This window comes from Eschscholzia californica, unplaced genomic scaffold, assembly GCF_041429995.1.
Source record: "Eschscholzia californica isolate CP2 unplaced genomic scaffold, dmEscCali1.0.p SCAF_6, whole genome shotgun sequence".
NCBI lineage: Eukaryota > Viridiplantae > Streptophyta > Magnoliopsida > Ranunculales > Papaveraceae > Eschscholzia > Eschscholzia californica.
The window spans coordinates 30,335,663-30,353,562 of record NW_028238483.1 but is presented as its reverse complement, the minus strand read 5'-3'; the positions used below and the strand labels follow the sequence as shown (position 1 = coordinate 30,353,562).

The following is a 17,900-nucleotide window of genomic DNA, read 5'->3' as shown; positions in this document are numbered from 1 at the left end:
AGAACAATACAGTTTGTGTTAGAAGTTGAAGTAAGATTCGAGAAATCCTCGAAAACAGATATAGGCTTAATATTGAGGTAGTGTTTGTTTTTCTCTTAGTCAGATTTGAAATCTGACTCGAGATATGAATTGACTTGAGTCGGACTTCAGAAATTTTCTTTTCGTCTGTATGACTGATTTGGGTTGATTTCGTGTTCATTAAAGCCAGACTAATCAAATCTCAAACAAGTCGGGCAGTTTGCATTCTCTAAAAAAGAAATGAAGCAGATTCTAAAAGCAATAAAAAGGAAATGCAGATCTTAGTATATTTATAAAGAATGAGATAATGCATTTTTAAGAAATAAAAGGGTTATAGAATACACAATTTGACACTAAAAATTATTGTTAAGATATGTTATAAGCAAGTCATTCCAAGTATCTGTAATGCCTGGTAAACACCAGTGCATACAATCGTCGTGTTTTTTACCACCTGAAGTTGATGGATGAGCGTCTGCTCTGAATTCGCTCATATGGGTTATGTCCAAGACGCGAAAACTTGATCCTTTGAGTGCTTTGTACAGGTTTTGATTGACTAATCGTGTTTCTACGTTAGTCCCATTATTCTTCAAATCAAAGAATTCCTCAACCTGAAATAAGTAAATATCACAATTTAGTATATTTTAACTAGATGAGAAATTGCAGAGAAAGACGTATAAGTGGGAGTGGAACGATTAGTCAGTAACTGCGAAATGTCTAGTAGCATAAGGTCGAATATATCTACCAAACTATGATCCTACTTGTGCTTATAGATGGCCTTTACAATTTTGGGTCGCTATGATTTTTATTTCTTTTCTTTTGGACTGTTAGAGAGATTATTCTCTGTTTCAGTCACGTCACTTATGGAAAAAGAACCATTGGACTTTTTGGATAAACAAAGATTCGAACCCTAGTCTCCAAAAAGAAGACAGGCACATGTTACCGCGGAACTAAAGTGGGCTTCTCACGAACCATTGGATTTAACCGCAGATACATCCTTAAACGCGGATAGAGTTCAAGCCAATGCAGCTAACCCTACAAACTACAGGTATGATACTGTCATACTAATAGATCATGTACTTAGCGAAAAAATAAATAAACGAGTTCAATCTAGTGAAGTGATGACTACTAGCCTACTTAATCCTATAACCAAATGATTTTGCATAGTATATATTGTTTCCACATAGAGTTCATTAATTTCCATTCATACATAAATATCGATATATTCAAGTAAAATTGTTTAAATGGAGATACGCAATGATCCCTTTCTCCATCTAGAGATTTGCATTTTCAGCATATCTCCTACAAATATGTTGGTGGTCATTGTTAAATAAGATTCATTATCATGGGAGAGTAAACTACCTTATCAGCTGATAATGGTTGTATGCGGTTACATGAACCACCTTGGTCCCAATCACCTCCTTCGAAGTGCCTAGGGGATTGCGTGCGGAAGAATTTGATCCCTCCTGGTCGCATTTTTCTCTCAACATACGAAATCTGGTTTGAAATACAGTGAAATGTTATAGCCGAATGACGTATTAATAATGACGAATAGATAAGAATCCCAACATAACAAGCTAGTTCTACATATCCAGAGAAAAAGTACTTTTATGCGAAGTAATCCATAGATGTGCATTTCCTAAACAAACTTGGGCACGTATTCTAAATCAGTAACATATCCGAATGATGCTAGCCATTTACATCCTCTACTTCATCTAATTAACGCAACTACGTACCATGTTTTTTAGAACCATATCTAGACCAAGATCGGGACGAATGGGAGGTATCAGAGGCAATCCCTTCTCAAAGAAAAGCATCGGGGATTTAATAGGATCGAACTTGGAAGGGGCCCACCACCTGAAAATAAACAGTTGAAACCAGATGAATCAATGATATTCATCTATTGACCTAAAATAACTTAAAAGATAAATTGCAACTATTGAAGGTATGCACGACGGCATCAAAGCCAACAAAGTCATGCATCGAATGACTACGGAACCGTGCACTTTTAAGCCAGCACTTTATGATTCTTCCTATATCAAACTGCACTTGCTGGCAGAAAATAAAATATAAGAAAAGCACTACAGAAAACTAATTACCAGTGTCCTGTATTTAAGATAAGAATATCATGGAAGCTTGGAGCCGCTGCCCATGTGCCTTCTGGAACATCAACGTCCACTCTGAAACCTTCTTTATATCCAAGGGATTCTAATGCACCCCCTTCGTCATTGGCTGACCACCTATACGAAGAAAACAAGAAACTGGAAATGGTGAAATCTAATAGATAGAAAATGGTTTTAGTTGTGCAATGATACAAAGTACCATCCACCATGGAGTTATTGAATATGCAGTGCACCACATAAGTATTACAAACGGAAATTATCCACATTATTTGGAGGCTAGAAACTTAACTAGTTAATGTACAGAGAGACACTGGAAGGTGATGAGTGATGACTTCGTGTAATGAAATTTTATTTCATTTGTAATTTCAATAGTCTCAAATGATTACACTTCAGTATTTATAGAGACCTCTAAATAGCTTAACCAACATAACTATCATTGGTGCACTAACGTTCTTTTAAGCAATCACTTAACCCAGATAACTGATACCTTTATTACACCCATACTAACTCTTACAAAAGGATATTGTTTTGAAATTACAGAAGCAGTCGAAAAACATCAAGAAGATAAGGAAGTTTAACGATGCACATTCTCAGATGTGTAATATTATACAAGAACAGTCAGATTCAAACAGCAAAACTTGCCTTTAAATTTAAGAAATTACGACAGAATAAACTCAATGAGGATCAAGATATTTAAAAGACTCGGAAACCTAACAGTGGAAGTGTCAAAGGAAGTTCTCAAGCGCTGAGAAGGCAACCAAAACACCAAGTTGACAGAAATTCCAAATAATGCAAAAAGTTCCCCTGAATGGGTTCTTGTAGCAAAATGTTTCGGCAAAGCAAAATCAAATACAATTGAAGTACATAATCATGTCTAAAAATCGGAAAAATGTTTGATGCACCCCGGATACAAATTACAATGAGCCCTGAATCTTATGAACATGGTCCTTCGTTCACAATAGAATATCAAATTTAAACCCATAGACAGCAATCTGGCTACGACAAAATCAGCTCATGATAGCAACTCAAGTTGTTATTTTTTATAAAGTTAACATTTTTGTTTCGAAAAATGTATTCGCTCACAAACTCATTTAGGATTGAAACCAAAACACAGAAAACAGATTATCACCTAATGTACAATTCTAAATAGCAATTGTGTCCATAACTACAAGAAATAAACAACTAAGACATCTTACCTACCATAACGAGCTAAAAGATTAGTCCGATGGTACGCGACAGTGAGATTATACTGAAGAAACGTAAACCCACGATCTGCTCCAGCAGGTCTCCATTTTTTCACTTCGTTTGACACTTTCTTCAGTGTACAAACAAGTGAAACAAACATATTCCTATTCAATGAATCTCCAACAAATCCTACACTATTTCAAACAATTTCATAATCAAAATCTTCCTAATTAATCCAAATTCTCTGTAGAAATGAACAATTAGGTCTAATAAAGAAGAATCTACTGACCGATTTTAGTATCCCGAAACTTGTTGAGGAAGTGAATCGGATCGAATTGAAGAAGATCACATCCGTTAGGTTTCCACCGCCATTTGATGATGTTATCAGCATTAGATTTGTTGTTAGAAATGCAATTCCAGCCTTTGAATATCTCTTTGCAAGTGTTATCGTATCGTTTAGATGGCGGTGTTGTTGGATCGAAGATCCATGATCCTTGTGTGTAATTACATGAGGTAGATGATTCGTGTTGGAATTCTAGGGTTTTGTGATTGTTAGAAGAGTGAGTTGAGTTAGTGAGAGATGAGAATAAGAAGAAGAGGAAGAAAAGAGAAGTGAAAGAGAGTAGAGAGAGAAAGAGAAAGGAAGTGTTGCAGGAGAAGGAGAGATTAGTGTTGGTTTTCTTGGAGATGTGATCTCTGGAAGCCATGAACTGTTCTCGTCCTTACTACATACAACACTGTTAGTTTAGTACCAGAAATTAATTGGGGAGTGAGTGCGGACTGCGGAGGTAGCCAAGGTTGAAGAAAACAAGTCCTTGTTAAACAGGCGGGATCTAGTGATCTGGTACAGTTGAGAATGGTGATGTTTATGAAGTTCAATTTGGGAAATTTTGTAGGCAACCCTTCAAAGGCAATCTATCTAACGGCAAGTCCAATGTGGGGCTAATTTTGTCTCAATTCCAACGCCATGCTCCCAACAGAGGCTCCAAAATCTAAATAATGTACGTGTGCGAAATTTTGATTTTAGATTTCGACTATGAATTATTATATTTCGATTATAAATTAAAATGTGATATTGTCCGAGATAGATAATTTCAAAAAAAAAAAGGAAAAATAAAGATATAAAAGTAGTTCGAAACATTTTAAGAAGATTAAAAAAAAAATTTTAAATATATATAAGTGAGGTGGATCCTTTTTTGGGGTATCCACCCCATTTGTTACCGCTGGGAGTTTCTCAAAGGTAACAATTGGGGCTGGGAGGCCCCCAACCCGGGCTCTCATTTGGGAACCCGAGAGCATGGGGTTGGGAGCCCCCCAGCCCGGGCTTTCATTTGGGAGCCCGGGAGCATGGGGTTCACAGTCCTGGGGCTCTCGGTTTGGGAGGCACGGGCTCTGGGCTCCCAAAATTTGAATTTTGAGAGCCCGGCCCCCAAACGTTGGATTTGTCCTAAAGGGTCAAAAAAATATTCCATGGTAATAGGCTCGGACTGTCGGACCCAAAGGTTTACTTTATACCGCGGGCAAGCATGGGATGGGAAACGGTCCGGGGGCAGTTCACAGACAACTACCCATCTGGTCTGTGGGGAACGGACGAAACTCAAACTTGTCCGTTTGGGCAAACAAGCATTTCAGTTTTTCTCTATAAAACTAAAAATATTCGTTCGTGTCCGTTTTTTAGTCGGACATGCCGGACACCGGGGGGGGGGGGGGGGGCACTGGATATACATCGTAATTTGTAAAAAAATAAAAGTCACCAAGTTCATTAACTTAGTGAACAAAATTAAAAAACACTGAGATAAATGATCGTCAATTAGAAAAAAAAAAATAATCTCAGAAGAAAATCAAAAGAGAAGGAAGCATCTATTATGATTAAAGGTTAGGATCTCCCATTGAGAATCAGACGAGGCATAACTGGAAGAGAGTCGAAGAGAAGAGGAAAAATAAAGGGTTGAACTTCTTCTGATTTCGAGGGTTATATGGCATAGCTTAAACTAATCTAAGACTATCATCTTACTCTAAACATTTAATGGTTCATATTTATTATAGGCGGGTACTTCTGACAGGTAAGCGGACAACCTAAACGAGCGGACTCGACAATACATCGGTTAGGGCCCCTCATCCGCGTCTGTCCACTAAACATATATCGATCAGACGGGTTTTGACCGGCTCGGTCACCGAACGTTCACGGACCCTTCGGACACCAAACGTGAGGGGGTATGAGCCACGGGCCAAAATCCCACCCCTAGGCATTAACCACTAATTTAGTTACAGGTAATGTATGTGTAAGGGGCAATGTTTGACGTCGGAAGGTTGCCGCTGGCAGACACCCTCCGCCCATCAGAGTTAAAAGAATCCATTTTTCTCTCTGTTCTTCCTTCAAACTTAAAGAGAGAAAGAAGAGGAGGAGAAGAAGAGTTAAGGTTGCAAATTGCATTGTCTTTAACAAGTTTAGCCATTGCCAATAAATTCTCCGTGTTCAATTTTATGTGCATCTATAGACACACCTGAAATTGCTCTCGGCCCACCTCAAAAGAGATTAACTCCTACCAAAACAAGTTTGACTGAAAACATAAGGCAATAGTGACGGTTTAATTTCCAAATCCGTGGTCTTTTCCATTAAACTTCAAAACAAGAAACCAGGAAATGTTTATGAGAAGGAAAGAGAGAAGTTTATGCTAAATTAGTAGATGAACCAACTCTCATGGAATCTTCAATGGTTTCGTCACCTTTTAAAAACCTCCATTTCAGAAAGAGATCTCTTCACTGGCAAATCACTTCACACACTTTACATAAAATCCATCATTCCTTCTTCAACTTATTTTTCCAACCATTTCATCATCCTTTACTCAAAATGTGGTCGTCTTATTTCAGCTCACAAAGCTTTCAATCAAACCCAAGATCCAAATGTATTCTCTTTCAATGCAATTATCTCTGCTTATGCTAAAGAATCACAGATTGATATTGCCCATCAACTATTTGACAAAATTCCTCAACCAGATATTGTGTCATGGAACACTCTTATCTCTGGCTATGCCGATCGTGGCGAAACACAACAAGCATTGAAATTGTTCATCAGAATGAGAGAAATGGGTCTAGATATGGATGGGTTTACCTTATCTGGAGCTATTACTGCTTCTTGTGATAATGTTGCTTTGATTGAGCAAATTCATTCTTTAGCTATAACAACTGGTTTGAATTCTTTTGTTTCTGTTGGTAATGTTTTGGTTACTTATTACAGTAAGAATGGGTTTTTAATGGATGCAAAAAGGGTATTTGAGGAGATGGGTTGTATTAAAGATGAAGTTTCTTGGAATTCTATGATTGTTGCTTATGGACAACATAGAGAAGGATCAAAAGCTTTGGATTTGTTTCAAGAAATGATTCATAAAGGGTTTAATGCTGATATGTTCACATTAGCTAGTGTTTTAACTGCATTTACTTGTTTAAAAGATTTATGGGGTGGGTTTCAATTTCATGCTCAGATGATTAAAACTGGGTTTCATCAGAACTCTCATGTTGGAAGTGGTTTAATTGATTTGTATTCTAAATGTGGGTCTGGTGTTTTAGAAGCAAGAAAAGTGTTTGAAGAAATTCCGAAACCAGATTTGGTTCTTTGGAACACTATGATATCAGGTTACTCTCAAAATGAGCAGTTCAGTGAAGAAGCTCTTGATTGTTTTCGACAGGTTCTACGAGTTGGTTACTCACCAGATGACTGCAGTTTTGTATGTGTGATTAGTGCTTGCTCGAACCTGTCTTCACCATCACAAGGCAATCAGATGCACTCATTAGTGATCAAATCGGATATCCCGATGAATCGAATCTCAGTAAATAATGCATTGATAGCAATGTACTCCAAGTGTGGGAATTTGAAGGATGCTAGAAGATTATTTGAGAGAATGCCAGAGCATAACGGTGTTTCGTTCAATTCAATAATTGCAGGTTATGCACAACACGGGCTTGGAAATGAATCTTTAGTTGTGTTCCAACGAATGCTCGAATCAGATCATGAGCCTACAAGCATCACCTTCATATCTGTTCTCTCTGCTTGTGCACATACTGGAAAGGTAGAAAAAGGTTGGGAGTACTTCAATATGATGAGTGAGAAGTTCAAGATTGAGCCACTTGCAGAACATTATTCATGTATGATCGACTTACTTGGACGAGCGGGGCAATTGGAAGAAGCCGAGAGACTGATAGAATCAATGCCATTTGATCCAGGTTCGATTGGTTGGGCGGCATTACTAGGTGCTTGTAGAACACATGGGAATATAGAACTTGGAGCTAAAGCGGCGAATCGGTTTATTCAGCTTGAGCCTTCGAATGCTGCACCTTATGTCGTGCTTGCAAATATTTACGCAAGTTCAGGAAGATGGGAGGAATTTGCCACGATAAGAAAAATGATGAGAGATAAAGGGGTGAAGAAGAAACCAGGATGTAGTTGGATAGAGGTAAACAAGATAATACATATATTTGTTGCAGAGGATAGATCACATCCAAGGATAAGAGAGATTCATGGATTCTTACGGGAGATGAGAGAGAAAATGAAAGAAGCTGGATATATACCTGATTTGAAATGGGCATTGGTTAAGGATGATGGTAGAGAGAATGGAGAGAAGGAAATGATGTTAGGTCATCATAGTGAGAAGCTTGCGATTGCATTTGGGTTGATAAGTACTCCAAATGGAGTTCCTATACTTGTAGTGAAGAACCTTAGAATCTGTGGGGATTGCCATAACGCGATCAAGTTCATTTCTGCAATTACTAAGAGAGAGATTACTGTTAGAGATGCACATAGATTTCATTGCTTCAATGAAGGCAAGTGTTCTTGTGGAGATTATTGGTGATTATTACCTTCAATTTGCACACAAGACGTGAAGAGGATGAAGATGAATATTCGACCCATTCGAGCAACTCTAATATTGTTAGCTTCATTCATCAAAACCTCTCTATCTGCCGTTCTAAAGTGCTCGAGCAAAGTTAATTTTGACTTGATAAGCAAGCTCAAGATGGAAAGAGAGTGACTCACAAGTTCCAGTGAAGTCTGAGGAGACTAAGGTCGTGTTTGTTTTTTCAAAGTCAGGTCTGAATTGGCTCAGACTCGATGTCTGAATTGACTCGACTCGGATTTCAGAGTTGTTTTTTGTTTGGCCCGTTTGAATGGTTGATACAGGTTGATTTTGGGTTCAAGTCAGATTCAGACGATGAGAATAAAAAACACCTGAGCTAAGCTTAGGCATTTTGAAGTTATAAAAGACAGCTCCCTGATTTATCATCTCAAGGAAAGTCCCAAGTTACTTGACTCTGAAAATCTCCCCTTCACCAAAACTCAAGTGTTGTACTGATTTTTTACTCTCATCTAGGGTACTAGAAATATTCATATTGAGATTTAGTTCTTGAATAACTAGAATTCATATTTCATTGATTTCTTTTTTTATGTGGGCAGTCTGTTAACTTGAATACAATATATTCCATATTTTTAATAATATCAAGAATTCAAGATGGTTCTTCTTGAAATAAACGTAAAGAAATCGCAGTTTCACAAGAAACATATATCGGAAAAGAAGTTACATACTAATTATTGACAATATTTTGGTTCATGAATTACAATCTGAACAAAAATGGAACATAAAAAAATGAAACTGTCTGTGAAGCTACAAAGAGAAGCTTGGAATAACGATTACTGCTAAATTTCTCCCATAAATATTGATAAATCAATAGACACTAAACTGATTAAGAAGCACGTGACTACCAAAATTTACCTCGCGTGCATGTATTTAAGATCGCCTTGACTCGAGAAGATGGCTGATAATAATGTTGCAAACTTACGAGCTCAGATGGAAAATTTGACAGCTTGATTTGTATCCCTTTTTCTCGGCAGCTTGTTCAAACTTCTTAATGGCTGATTCATTCTCTTCTAAACCAGTCTGAACGAAGTACCGAATCCACCAAGACGAGCTTCTCAACTTGGCCTTCACAAAAAAGGATGTATTCTAGGATGTCATTATCGGAAAAACATAAGAGGATTTAAGCCATTAAGTCAATGCACTTACCGGCTTTCCAAACTTCGATAGTTCTGCAACTTTAGCTCTCTGTTTACCTGGATAACCTACGTAAGAAATTAAAGAAAGAACGGGAAAACTAAGAGACATTGATCGATACGCAGCAAAAATGGGGAAACTTAGTAGGAAGTCGTAATATATTGTTTAGAAAGTTACCGACGAAAATAACGAGTCCATCACTTGAGACTCTTTCCAACTCGGGGAGTGTCTTGTTAAGGTATTTCGGGGACAAGTAATCTAAGGCATCAGAAACAATAACAAGATTAAATGATTTTGCTCTATATGGCAAAGGAAACTTGATATCAGCGACCCGGACAAAGCCCTTGCGAATGAGATTCTTGCAGTTAGCATCAGGTTCTTCTATGTCGTATGGTTCCACACCCCAAGCTTCGGTATCTTCTTCTTTTAGCAATTTAGAGACCACTGAACAAGTATCAGGGCCTACATGCAAAACTTTACGCATGTTTTCAGCATAAGACTTTTTTAGAATTGGTATTGCTCTTTGAAGTTCTCCTGTACATGAAAGATCACCTGCAGATATACACTTCTAGCAATTATTGGTTCATTTCATTTAATTTCGTTTCATCGCATAAATATTAACTGGGAAACTGAAACCCATTTTTTGACATGTTAAATACTAAAGTATTATAAAAGAAATTTCCTTGAACATATGGAGAAACTGAAACCCATTTTCATTTATTGGGCAAGATCTCTTTCTATCTACGACATCACAGTCGCTTGGGACACACTGTTGACAACTACATAATTTTCGGATTTTTTCAACATCTAGCTGATCCACCCAGCCTCCGAAGGTGATTGTATAATAGGGCTTTTCTAAATACTTGCTTTCGATGATATATTCATTCAAAGTGTCAACAAAAAAAGAAGATTTGAGCAATCTTACCTTCAACCTTGCTAACAGCATCTATATCAGAACTGGATTTTCCTGTCACGAGAAAAATTAAAACACAATGTCCGGTTTATATATAGCAAAAAAGTATCAGCACTGAAAAATGAGGAAAGGAAATTAGAGAGCAACTAGCGGTTTCACGATAAGATATGCTAAAATTTCAATTGTAAGGGTACAACAAAAACACAAACCTGAACCACTATAAGTATAACCAAGGAGAAGCAATGCGCCCTGAAAATGTTAAACGAATATCAGTATTTCAATATATATACATGGACGGTTCATACTAGAGGGGTCGCCAAAGCAAGTTGATAGACTAATCGAAAAGTACAATGGACTCATCAGTAAAAGAACCATAAGGAATGAATGAAAAATACCATGACAACAAGGGCAATTTTTAGCAAGGATGAAGATCGTGACTTGTGATGCAACGAGCCTCCAAACGTGGTACCACTATCTGCAAATCGCCGAGCAGGATTTCCTGGCCTCCTCGACATATTTATAGGTAAAAGAAAACGGTCGACCCAATGAAACCCTCAGCTGATTGGAATAGAGAAAATGGAGAAGTACTAATCAGAATCAAAATATAAAATTTCCCTACCAACACATTGCTGATTGCTCACACACTCTATGTAAGCAAAAAAAAAAAAGTACAATTTCTACAGATCTTAAAACATTACGTACTGGATTCCAATTCAAGATGAAAATTAAGAAGATCTTCAAATTAGAATTCAGAAAACTAGACGAAATGTGAAGATTCAGGAAAATGTACAAGATTCTACATTTTTAGATTTAACAAACAGATCCATTATATTAGAACGAAATCATATACAATATAGTTTCACCTGAATCGATGACGAAATGTGAAGCAAAATATAAGAGTCGAATTTCTTCGAGATAAGAAACAAACAGAGTAAACCGCGCTTCAGAAAAACCATAAAAACACAAGTTCTACTCATTCGACACTAATAATCAACAAAAGAAACCTGAAAATTGAGGGATTTTCTAAACGAGAAAGAAAATCGTATAAAAAAACAGATGAAGAATTGGATAGAATGATTAATTACCTAATGAAGTTCAACGGATCTCGATAGCCGGATCTAGATCTGTTTTCTCATGTACCACTTTTATTAGCTTTAGAGAGAGAACGAAGAAGATCAAATGATAGATAGAAAGAGGGGAAGATAGAAGAGTGAGTTTTTAAGTTTAATAAAGAATCTTTCTTGGCCCGATCTATAAACACAGAATCTATAAGTAGTGTGATCGTACGGCCGTCATTCGATGTGCTTTCAATTATATATGTCATGTCTTCTTTAATCGTTAATGTTCCCGACCCAAGTCTTTATGTACAAACTTGTTAGTATATTTAAGGGTTATTTCCCAATACCCCCAACTTTATGACCGGTTTCCAGACTAGCCCTTTACTTTATCAAAAATATCTAGATGGTTCTTTTTTTAGTTACCGTTATAGTTCTATTAACTAGTCATCACCTCTCTCTCCTCCATCTCATCACCTCTCTCTGCCCTCATCTTTTCGCCACCTCATCGTCTTTACCGACGAAGGTCGCCGACTGACCAATTCTCCGGCCGGCGACCTCCAAGCATTTAAAAAAAAAATCTCTCTCTTCTCTCTCTCTAATACTCTGGCGGAGGGAAACCCTTCGCCAGAGTAGGCCTGTTCCACGAACAGACCTTCGACATATCTGTTCGTGGAACAGACCGAAGTAGCTTGCTGGAAAATTGGCCGGCCGGTGACGATGAGGTGGCGGAGAGGTGATGAGATGGAAGAGAGAGAGGTGACGACTAGTTAACGGAGTTATAACGGTAACTGAAAAAGGGAATCATCTGGATATTTTTGATAAAGTAGAAGGCTAGGCAGGAAACAAGTCATAAAGTTGGGAGCTATTTGAGAAATAACCTTGTATTTAATTGGGGACTAAATCTAGGGGTATTGGAGATTCCACAATAAACTTACCATTTATGGTAAGAAAAATAAAAATTCTATTCATTCTTTCATTTGGTCTCTACCCAGCCCTCCGCTTGATGTGGCAACATATTACTTGAGCGTGGAGAACTGAATAGAGAATGTGAGAGTATATACTTCAGTGATATGTTGTCACATCAGGTGGAGGGTTGGGGGAGGGACCAAATGAAAGGATGGATAAAAAATTTTACTCTCAAATTTTATGATTGTAAAAACTGGATTCATCAACTCTATCAAATGAAAAGTCGAAGTCTTCTTAATGCAGTACGAAGTGGTTAAAAAGACGGCTCTGAAAATAATTGGATCCTAAGACCATCGAAAATGATATAGCGTATACTTAAAACATTATGACAGAGAATAATGCATTATCAAACACCCGTAATTTCCAGAAAGTGAAAGAAAACCCTAAAAAGATTTTGATCTTCTCGATCATAAGACAAAAATGTGAAATCAATTCAAATCAAAATCAGACTCCTTTTAGATGAAGAAAACAACAAAAATTCAACTCTTCGTATTTAGATCAATGAAGATGATGAGAAGAATCATACTCGTTGTAGATGTAATTCGAGACGTGGACGATTTTTAGATGCCAAAGAGAGAGGACAGCTACTACTTATTCTATTTGTTGATAGTGTTTAGAGGAGAACAATATGAAGATTAGAAAAATAAGATTTGGCCATTTTTCTCACGACAAAGATTATTTTGGAAAAACAAACACTAAAACCAATCAAAGTCCCCAATTTTGTGGATTAAATGCGTTAAGTTAAAAGGTATTAGTGTGGATTAGCATATTAAAAGACGTAGAATACATTTTTAAACCAGTTTCTATTTTGAGTCGAGCGAGATTAACCTTGTGATTTTTTAATATAAACACATCATAAAAGCCCTAAGGTTCCTATGTCCTCTTAAGCACATTCATGAATCTGTTTCAGAGAAGTACCTGAGAGGATTTCCAAACCTACTCCTTAAGAGAGCCAATGCATCAAATTGCGAAAGCCAGATTGCGCTATAAACTCAAAGGAGGAGATTAAATACCAGTACATTACATTTTGGAGCACCCAGTAAACATTATGATTTGGCTTATTCGTTTCCTACCTACAAAAAACTTGCTAAGCTCACTTAAATTAGACAATACGCCTATAGTACTTGTGCTCCTGAAACAGAATATAGAAAAGAGATGAAACCTGAAGAATGTTCCTGTCGTGGTTTAGGGTTTCAAGGTTTTGGTCAGTCATGCCTGACCATCAACTTATATCTTTTGCTACTATTGAACAACTGCATCATCATCAACAACTCGAGGGGGTCTCCATTTACGGTCAAAGCAATCAATGCTGCTTCTTTCGACTACCTTTTGTGAATGTAATTTCTCGTCGATGGCATGTAGTAACTCTTGTAAGCCGATTCCCATGACAGCAGAAGTTTCCAACCGCTGGACGTTTTCAGGTTGAAAGGGAAGTTGTTGATCATTTACCTTCAAGTTCTCTGTTGACATGCCTTGTTTACCTTTTACATCCACCCAACTATCTTGTTGGTCATCTTCCATCTCCCACCCCTCTGAATATTCACTTTCTTGGTCATTCACACACTCTGGATTCTCTCCAGCTAAAAGCTCAGATGATATGGGATCCTTGTGAACAGTCTCTTCTGATGACAGCTCATCTTCCTCGCCTTCTTCTTCAGCATCAACATCTTCCTCATCTTCTTCAGCATCAACATCTTCCTCACCTTCTTCAGCATCAACGTCTTCCTCGTCTTCTTCTTCCACATCATCATCTTCGCCTTCATCTATGAACTCGTCACTTCCAGTTTTCTCTCTCAGAAGGTCTACCTGAAGACGACAAGGATGCAAGATTATTATTTCACAAAAACAATTTACACCACGAGGATCTAAGTACATGAGATGAAAGGACTTATGGTTCATATAACCAAGAAGAATGCATATCAAAGAAGCAGTTTAGAATAGTACCTTATTCCAAACTTCAATCATATTCTGAAGCTTATCCTCTGGAACTCCAATTTGTTGTAGCACTTGTAGTACACTTGATCGTTGATCCTCAACACTGAGGGCGCTTGAGTCGATCACGTGCTTCAACAAATTAAATAAAGGGATTCAGTATTACGCAAGTAAAAGTACGCGATGTCTCGTTTGAGTAACAAGAAACCAAATATGAGGTTTTTCATACCACAAGAAGATCTGCTTCAACTACTTCTTCTAGAGTTGCATGAAATGCTTCAACTAACTTCGAATTACAGAAAACCGAGAATCAGTCCAAAAATGCATTGTCACTAACTTTACATATGAGTAGGTACAATATGTATTAAATTTTATTTCATCCTACCTGCACAGGTAAGTCCGAGATAAATCCAACTGTATCACTAAGAAGCACCTTCTTCCTGTTCATTCAGTCAGATGATTGATTATCACAAGGTAAAGACATCGAGAAATCTCTGTGAAAAGTTTAAATATCTGAAGGTCACAGTCATAGAATGTTTGAAGGTATTATTACCCTGATGGGAGAATTACGTTCCTTAATCGAGGATCAACTGTTGCAAATAGTCTAAGAATATCCGGAGAGCGTAACAAGCAACAAGTTAGAATGATTAACAAATAAACAGACTGCAAAATGAATGCTATATGTGAGAAAAATACCTATCATCGCTGTATAGGTCAGTTTCTGAAAGTGCACTAACTAAAGTAGACTTCCCCTGGCATAATACAACATATTGAAAAAGATAATTTGAATATGACTAGAAAATATAAATATAGAAATGAAAGCGCTTGGCACTCGATTTAGCTCCACGTACAGCATTTGTGTAGCCAACAATGGCAACAGTGGCAAGACCTTGACCATCTGAACCCCCACGCCTCTTGCGGGAAGCACGTTGCAGAGCCCGAGTTCGACGAACCTCTTCAATTTCAGTTAATAAACGACTTCTTCGTTCTAAAATTCTGATAAGTTAGTCAAAACGAAAGAATGAAGTAAGTTCATAGGTGCAGGTCTCAGGGCAGAAAAACAGTAAAGGAATACTAGCTCCAGTCATTGATACGATACGTGTCAGTTAACAGTAAAAGTAGAAAGGAATTGAGAGGAAAAAAAATAGATCTTTCTAGATAAACTACTCGAGCAGATCATAGAACAAACCTGCGCCGCTGAAGCTGGAGTTCAGTTTCTCCAGCACCGCTAATAAACCCACGACCCCCGCTTCCTCTCCTGATTGATAAAATTCGCAGTTTCACATCAGTAATCGTTTTTGTAAATTCAAAGAAATTAATAACTAACAACATGAACTCATCCTGAAGCAACTAAAGTCGCGGTGCATTAAATTAGAATACTTATCAGCAGAGAATCCTTCGCATAATAAGAAGTCATTCTTTAGCTGGGATAGTAAATCAAAACTTCGTAAATGCATACAGAAGTAAAATCTGAAATAAACCTGAAATTGAACGAAGTTGGAAGGAGTAATTCGTGTTGATTTTTGTCTCTGTTTCTTTTCTTTTCCTTTAAACTAGTTTTGGTTAAGTTATTAAATAGCTCATATTATTTTGCATGTTAAATAGCTTAACTTTAAGAGCATCACAGTACAAAAAAAACAACCTTAAGAGCATCACATATTTAAAATCTCCCACCACATATAGCACAACTAATATAGCTTAAATTTCGTGATTCACACTCACCCTCGGGCACTAACAACTTCAGCTTCTCCACTTGCTCCAAAAGTAAGCTTACCACCAATTCCACGTACACGAACGAGCCTAGTTTTCTTGTACATCAGAGCTGCTAATTCAGACTATTAAAATGAAAAGTCCGCGGTCAGTAGGCCATTCCAACAACAGGAATTAATCCGAAAAAGAACCAAACCAATAGGAATTTCAAGAGAAAAAAGTAACTGCACCTGTAACTTCGCTTCTTTTGTTTGGGCATGAGCATTAAAAATCTCTATTATAAGGCCCACACGATCCAAAACAGGCATCCCCCAAGCACGCTGCAGTTTATAGTTGGTGAATAGCGATAAAACAGAATCATTAGTTTTTATTCTAAAAGACGTTAACTAAAGCAATCTAGAAAACAGTTTTCGTATATTAGAAAACAAACAGCACTTACCTCTAAGTTTCTCTGCTGAATCGCCGTAAGAACTGCATTTACAAAAACTGCATCTAAACCATCCTGTTAAACTATAAAGTTATAGTTAAAATTACTCATTACAACACCACCCATGAATATCTAATCGGTAAAAAATCAAAAGTAGCATTGGGTGTTCCTTGCCTTTGATTCCACTTCATTAAGATGGCATTTCACAGTATCAACAGTTCCAGGTCCAAAGTATGTATCTACCACAAAAACCCAAGTTTGACACATTAATTTATAACTCTAATACCCAAATCAAAATTTTATAATTGATGATCAGAATAACTTCTATCCATAAATTTAGTACATATTTGAAGAACATAAAGTCTTTCAGAAAGATGATGGCAATTACTTAAATTCCCCAAATTCTTTTAACACTTGAAAGAGTGTTTAATTTTTGCAATTATCAGCTACCCACTTTAGATTTCACTTCAAATTGCCCAAATTTCTTTTCACAATAACCATAAATGCATAGAAATCAAATAAAAAATCGAAGCTTTGATGAGATATCAACCTGAGCGAGTTCTCTTCGCTCTAGCAGACGGATTTTGAACAATAAGATGAGGGGGCAAATCTCTTCCACCAAATTCACCGCCGAAGATATCTCCATCCCTCTCCTCTTCCAGTGAATGAGCAAGGTTCAAAGCTTCAGATAGTTTAACATTCAAAGCATGATCAGGTCGAAGACGAGGTTGAACGACGAAAAGCTTAGGAGGGCTACGTGGTTCTTCACTGTATACATAATTATCATCGTATTCTTCTTCATTTTTCTGTCGCGTAGAGAAAGGAGAAGAAACAATGGAGATTGATGGAGGTATTGGAGATGAGAAAATCAATGGTGAAGGATTGAAATGTGTTGTTTTGGATGAAGTGAGAAGATTAGGGTTTGAAGAACAGAGTGAAGAGAGAGAAAGTGATGTGAGGGTTTGAGAAGAAGGTAAAGCCCTAAGTGGAGATCGTAACAGAGAAATGGCTCTGAACATTTGAAGAATTGTTGGGTTTAATCGAGCTGATGATTCTTCAACTAGAAAACTAAAAGAAGTGGTATTCCATAAGTATCCGATATTTGGGTGTTGACCCTAACCGACCCGTGGATCAACCGCTCACAGTCCAACATGGAAGAGAAATGTTTCTCTGCCCTGCCACAATCTTGTCAAATCCCGGCAGGAGTACGTGGCTGGCATGTTACGATATAGATAGAGAAAGTAACTCCTGGCCAAAAGGTGTACTAGAGCATCACCTCTACATGGAAAACGTTGGTTATCATTGAACAACTGGCCCCATAAGATATCAGAGCCGACTAGACTGGTGTCTCTATTTTTCATGACACGTTTGAAATAAGAAATTTACATAAATTCAATTTTTTGTGAATATTGATAGTGCGACAAGAAAATATAACAAAGTAGGTAAAGGTTAAGCAACTCATATTTTAAATGTAACAAACTTAATATTTTCACAAAACATCGAAACTTGAATCACAATACAATTAGGTTT

General features: G+C 37.3%; 4 protein-coding genes across 4 annotated transcripts; 1 reads left to right on the top strand and 3 right to left on the bottom strand.

The window, feature by feature from the left end:
• Positions 1-282: 282 nt before the first annotated feature.
• TBL13 (TRICHOME BIREFRINGENCE-LIKE 13) lies at positions 283-4,166 on the bottom strand. The gene is given in 7 exon segments (XM_086650650.1): positions 283-463; positions 465-626; positions 1,378-1,512; positions 1,752-1,872; positions 2,115-2,255; positions 3,335-3,512; positions 3,613-4,166. Coding segments are annotated over 7 exon segments (1,224 nt in total). The 5' UTR covers positions 4,031-4,166; the 3' UTR covers positions 283-394.
• A 1,480-nt stretch (positions 4,167-5,646) lies between these two features.
• Positions 5,647-8,854, top strand: LOC147533417 (Pentatricopeptide repeat (PPR) superfamily protein). Its single transcript, XM_086650648.1, has one exon. The coding sequence runs from the start codon at positions 6,011-6,013 to the stop codon at positions 8,168-8,170; it is 2,160 nt and encodes a 719-aa protein (XP_086506774.1). The 5' UTR covers positions 5,647-6,010; the 3' UTR covers positions 8,171-8,854.
• A 22-nt stretch (positions 8,855-8,876) lies between these two features.
• On the bottom strand, positions 8,877-11,633 carry LOC147533416 (putative pectin methylesterase CGR2). The gene is made up of 7 exons (XM_086650649.1): positions 11,363-11,633; positions 10,673-10,835; positions 10,487-10,526; positions 10,290-10,331; positions 9,542-9,916; positions 9,377-9,432; positions 8,877-9,295 (listed from the first exon to the last, which is right to left on the bottom strand). The coding sequence occupies exons 2-7, from the start codon at positions 10,790-10,792 to the stop codon at positions 9,149-9,151; spliced, it is 780 nt and encodes a 259-aa protein (XP_086506775.1). The 5' UTR covers positions 10,793-10,835; positions 11,363-11,633; the 3' UTR covers positions 8,877-9,148.
• A 1,633-nt stretch (positions 11,634-13,266) lies between these two features.
• On the bottom strand, positions 13,267-17,641 carry LOC147533415 (GTP-binding protein, HflX). Its single transcript, XM_086650645.1, has 13 exons — positions 16,921-17,641; positions 16,545-16,609; positions 16,383-16,445; positions 16,174-16,263; positions 15,956-16,068; positions 15,423-15,491; positions 15,085-15,229; positions 14,930-14,985; positions 14,787-14,837; positions 14,619-14,673; positions 14,463-14,519; positions 14,246-14,365; positions 13,267-14,107 (listed from the first exon to the last, which is right to left on the bottom strand). The coding sequence occupies exons 1-13, from the start codon at positions 17,387-17,389 to the stop codon at positions 13,544-13,546; spliced, it is 1,917 nt and encodes a 638-aa protein (XP_086506771.1). The 5' UTR covers positions 17,390-17,641; the 3' UTR covers positions 13,267-13,543.
• Between the last annotated feature and the right edge of the window lie 259 nt (positions 17,642-17,900).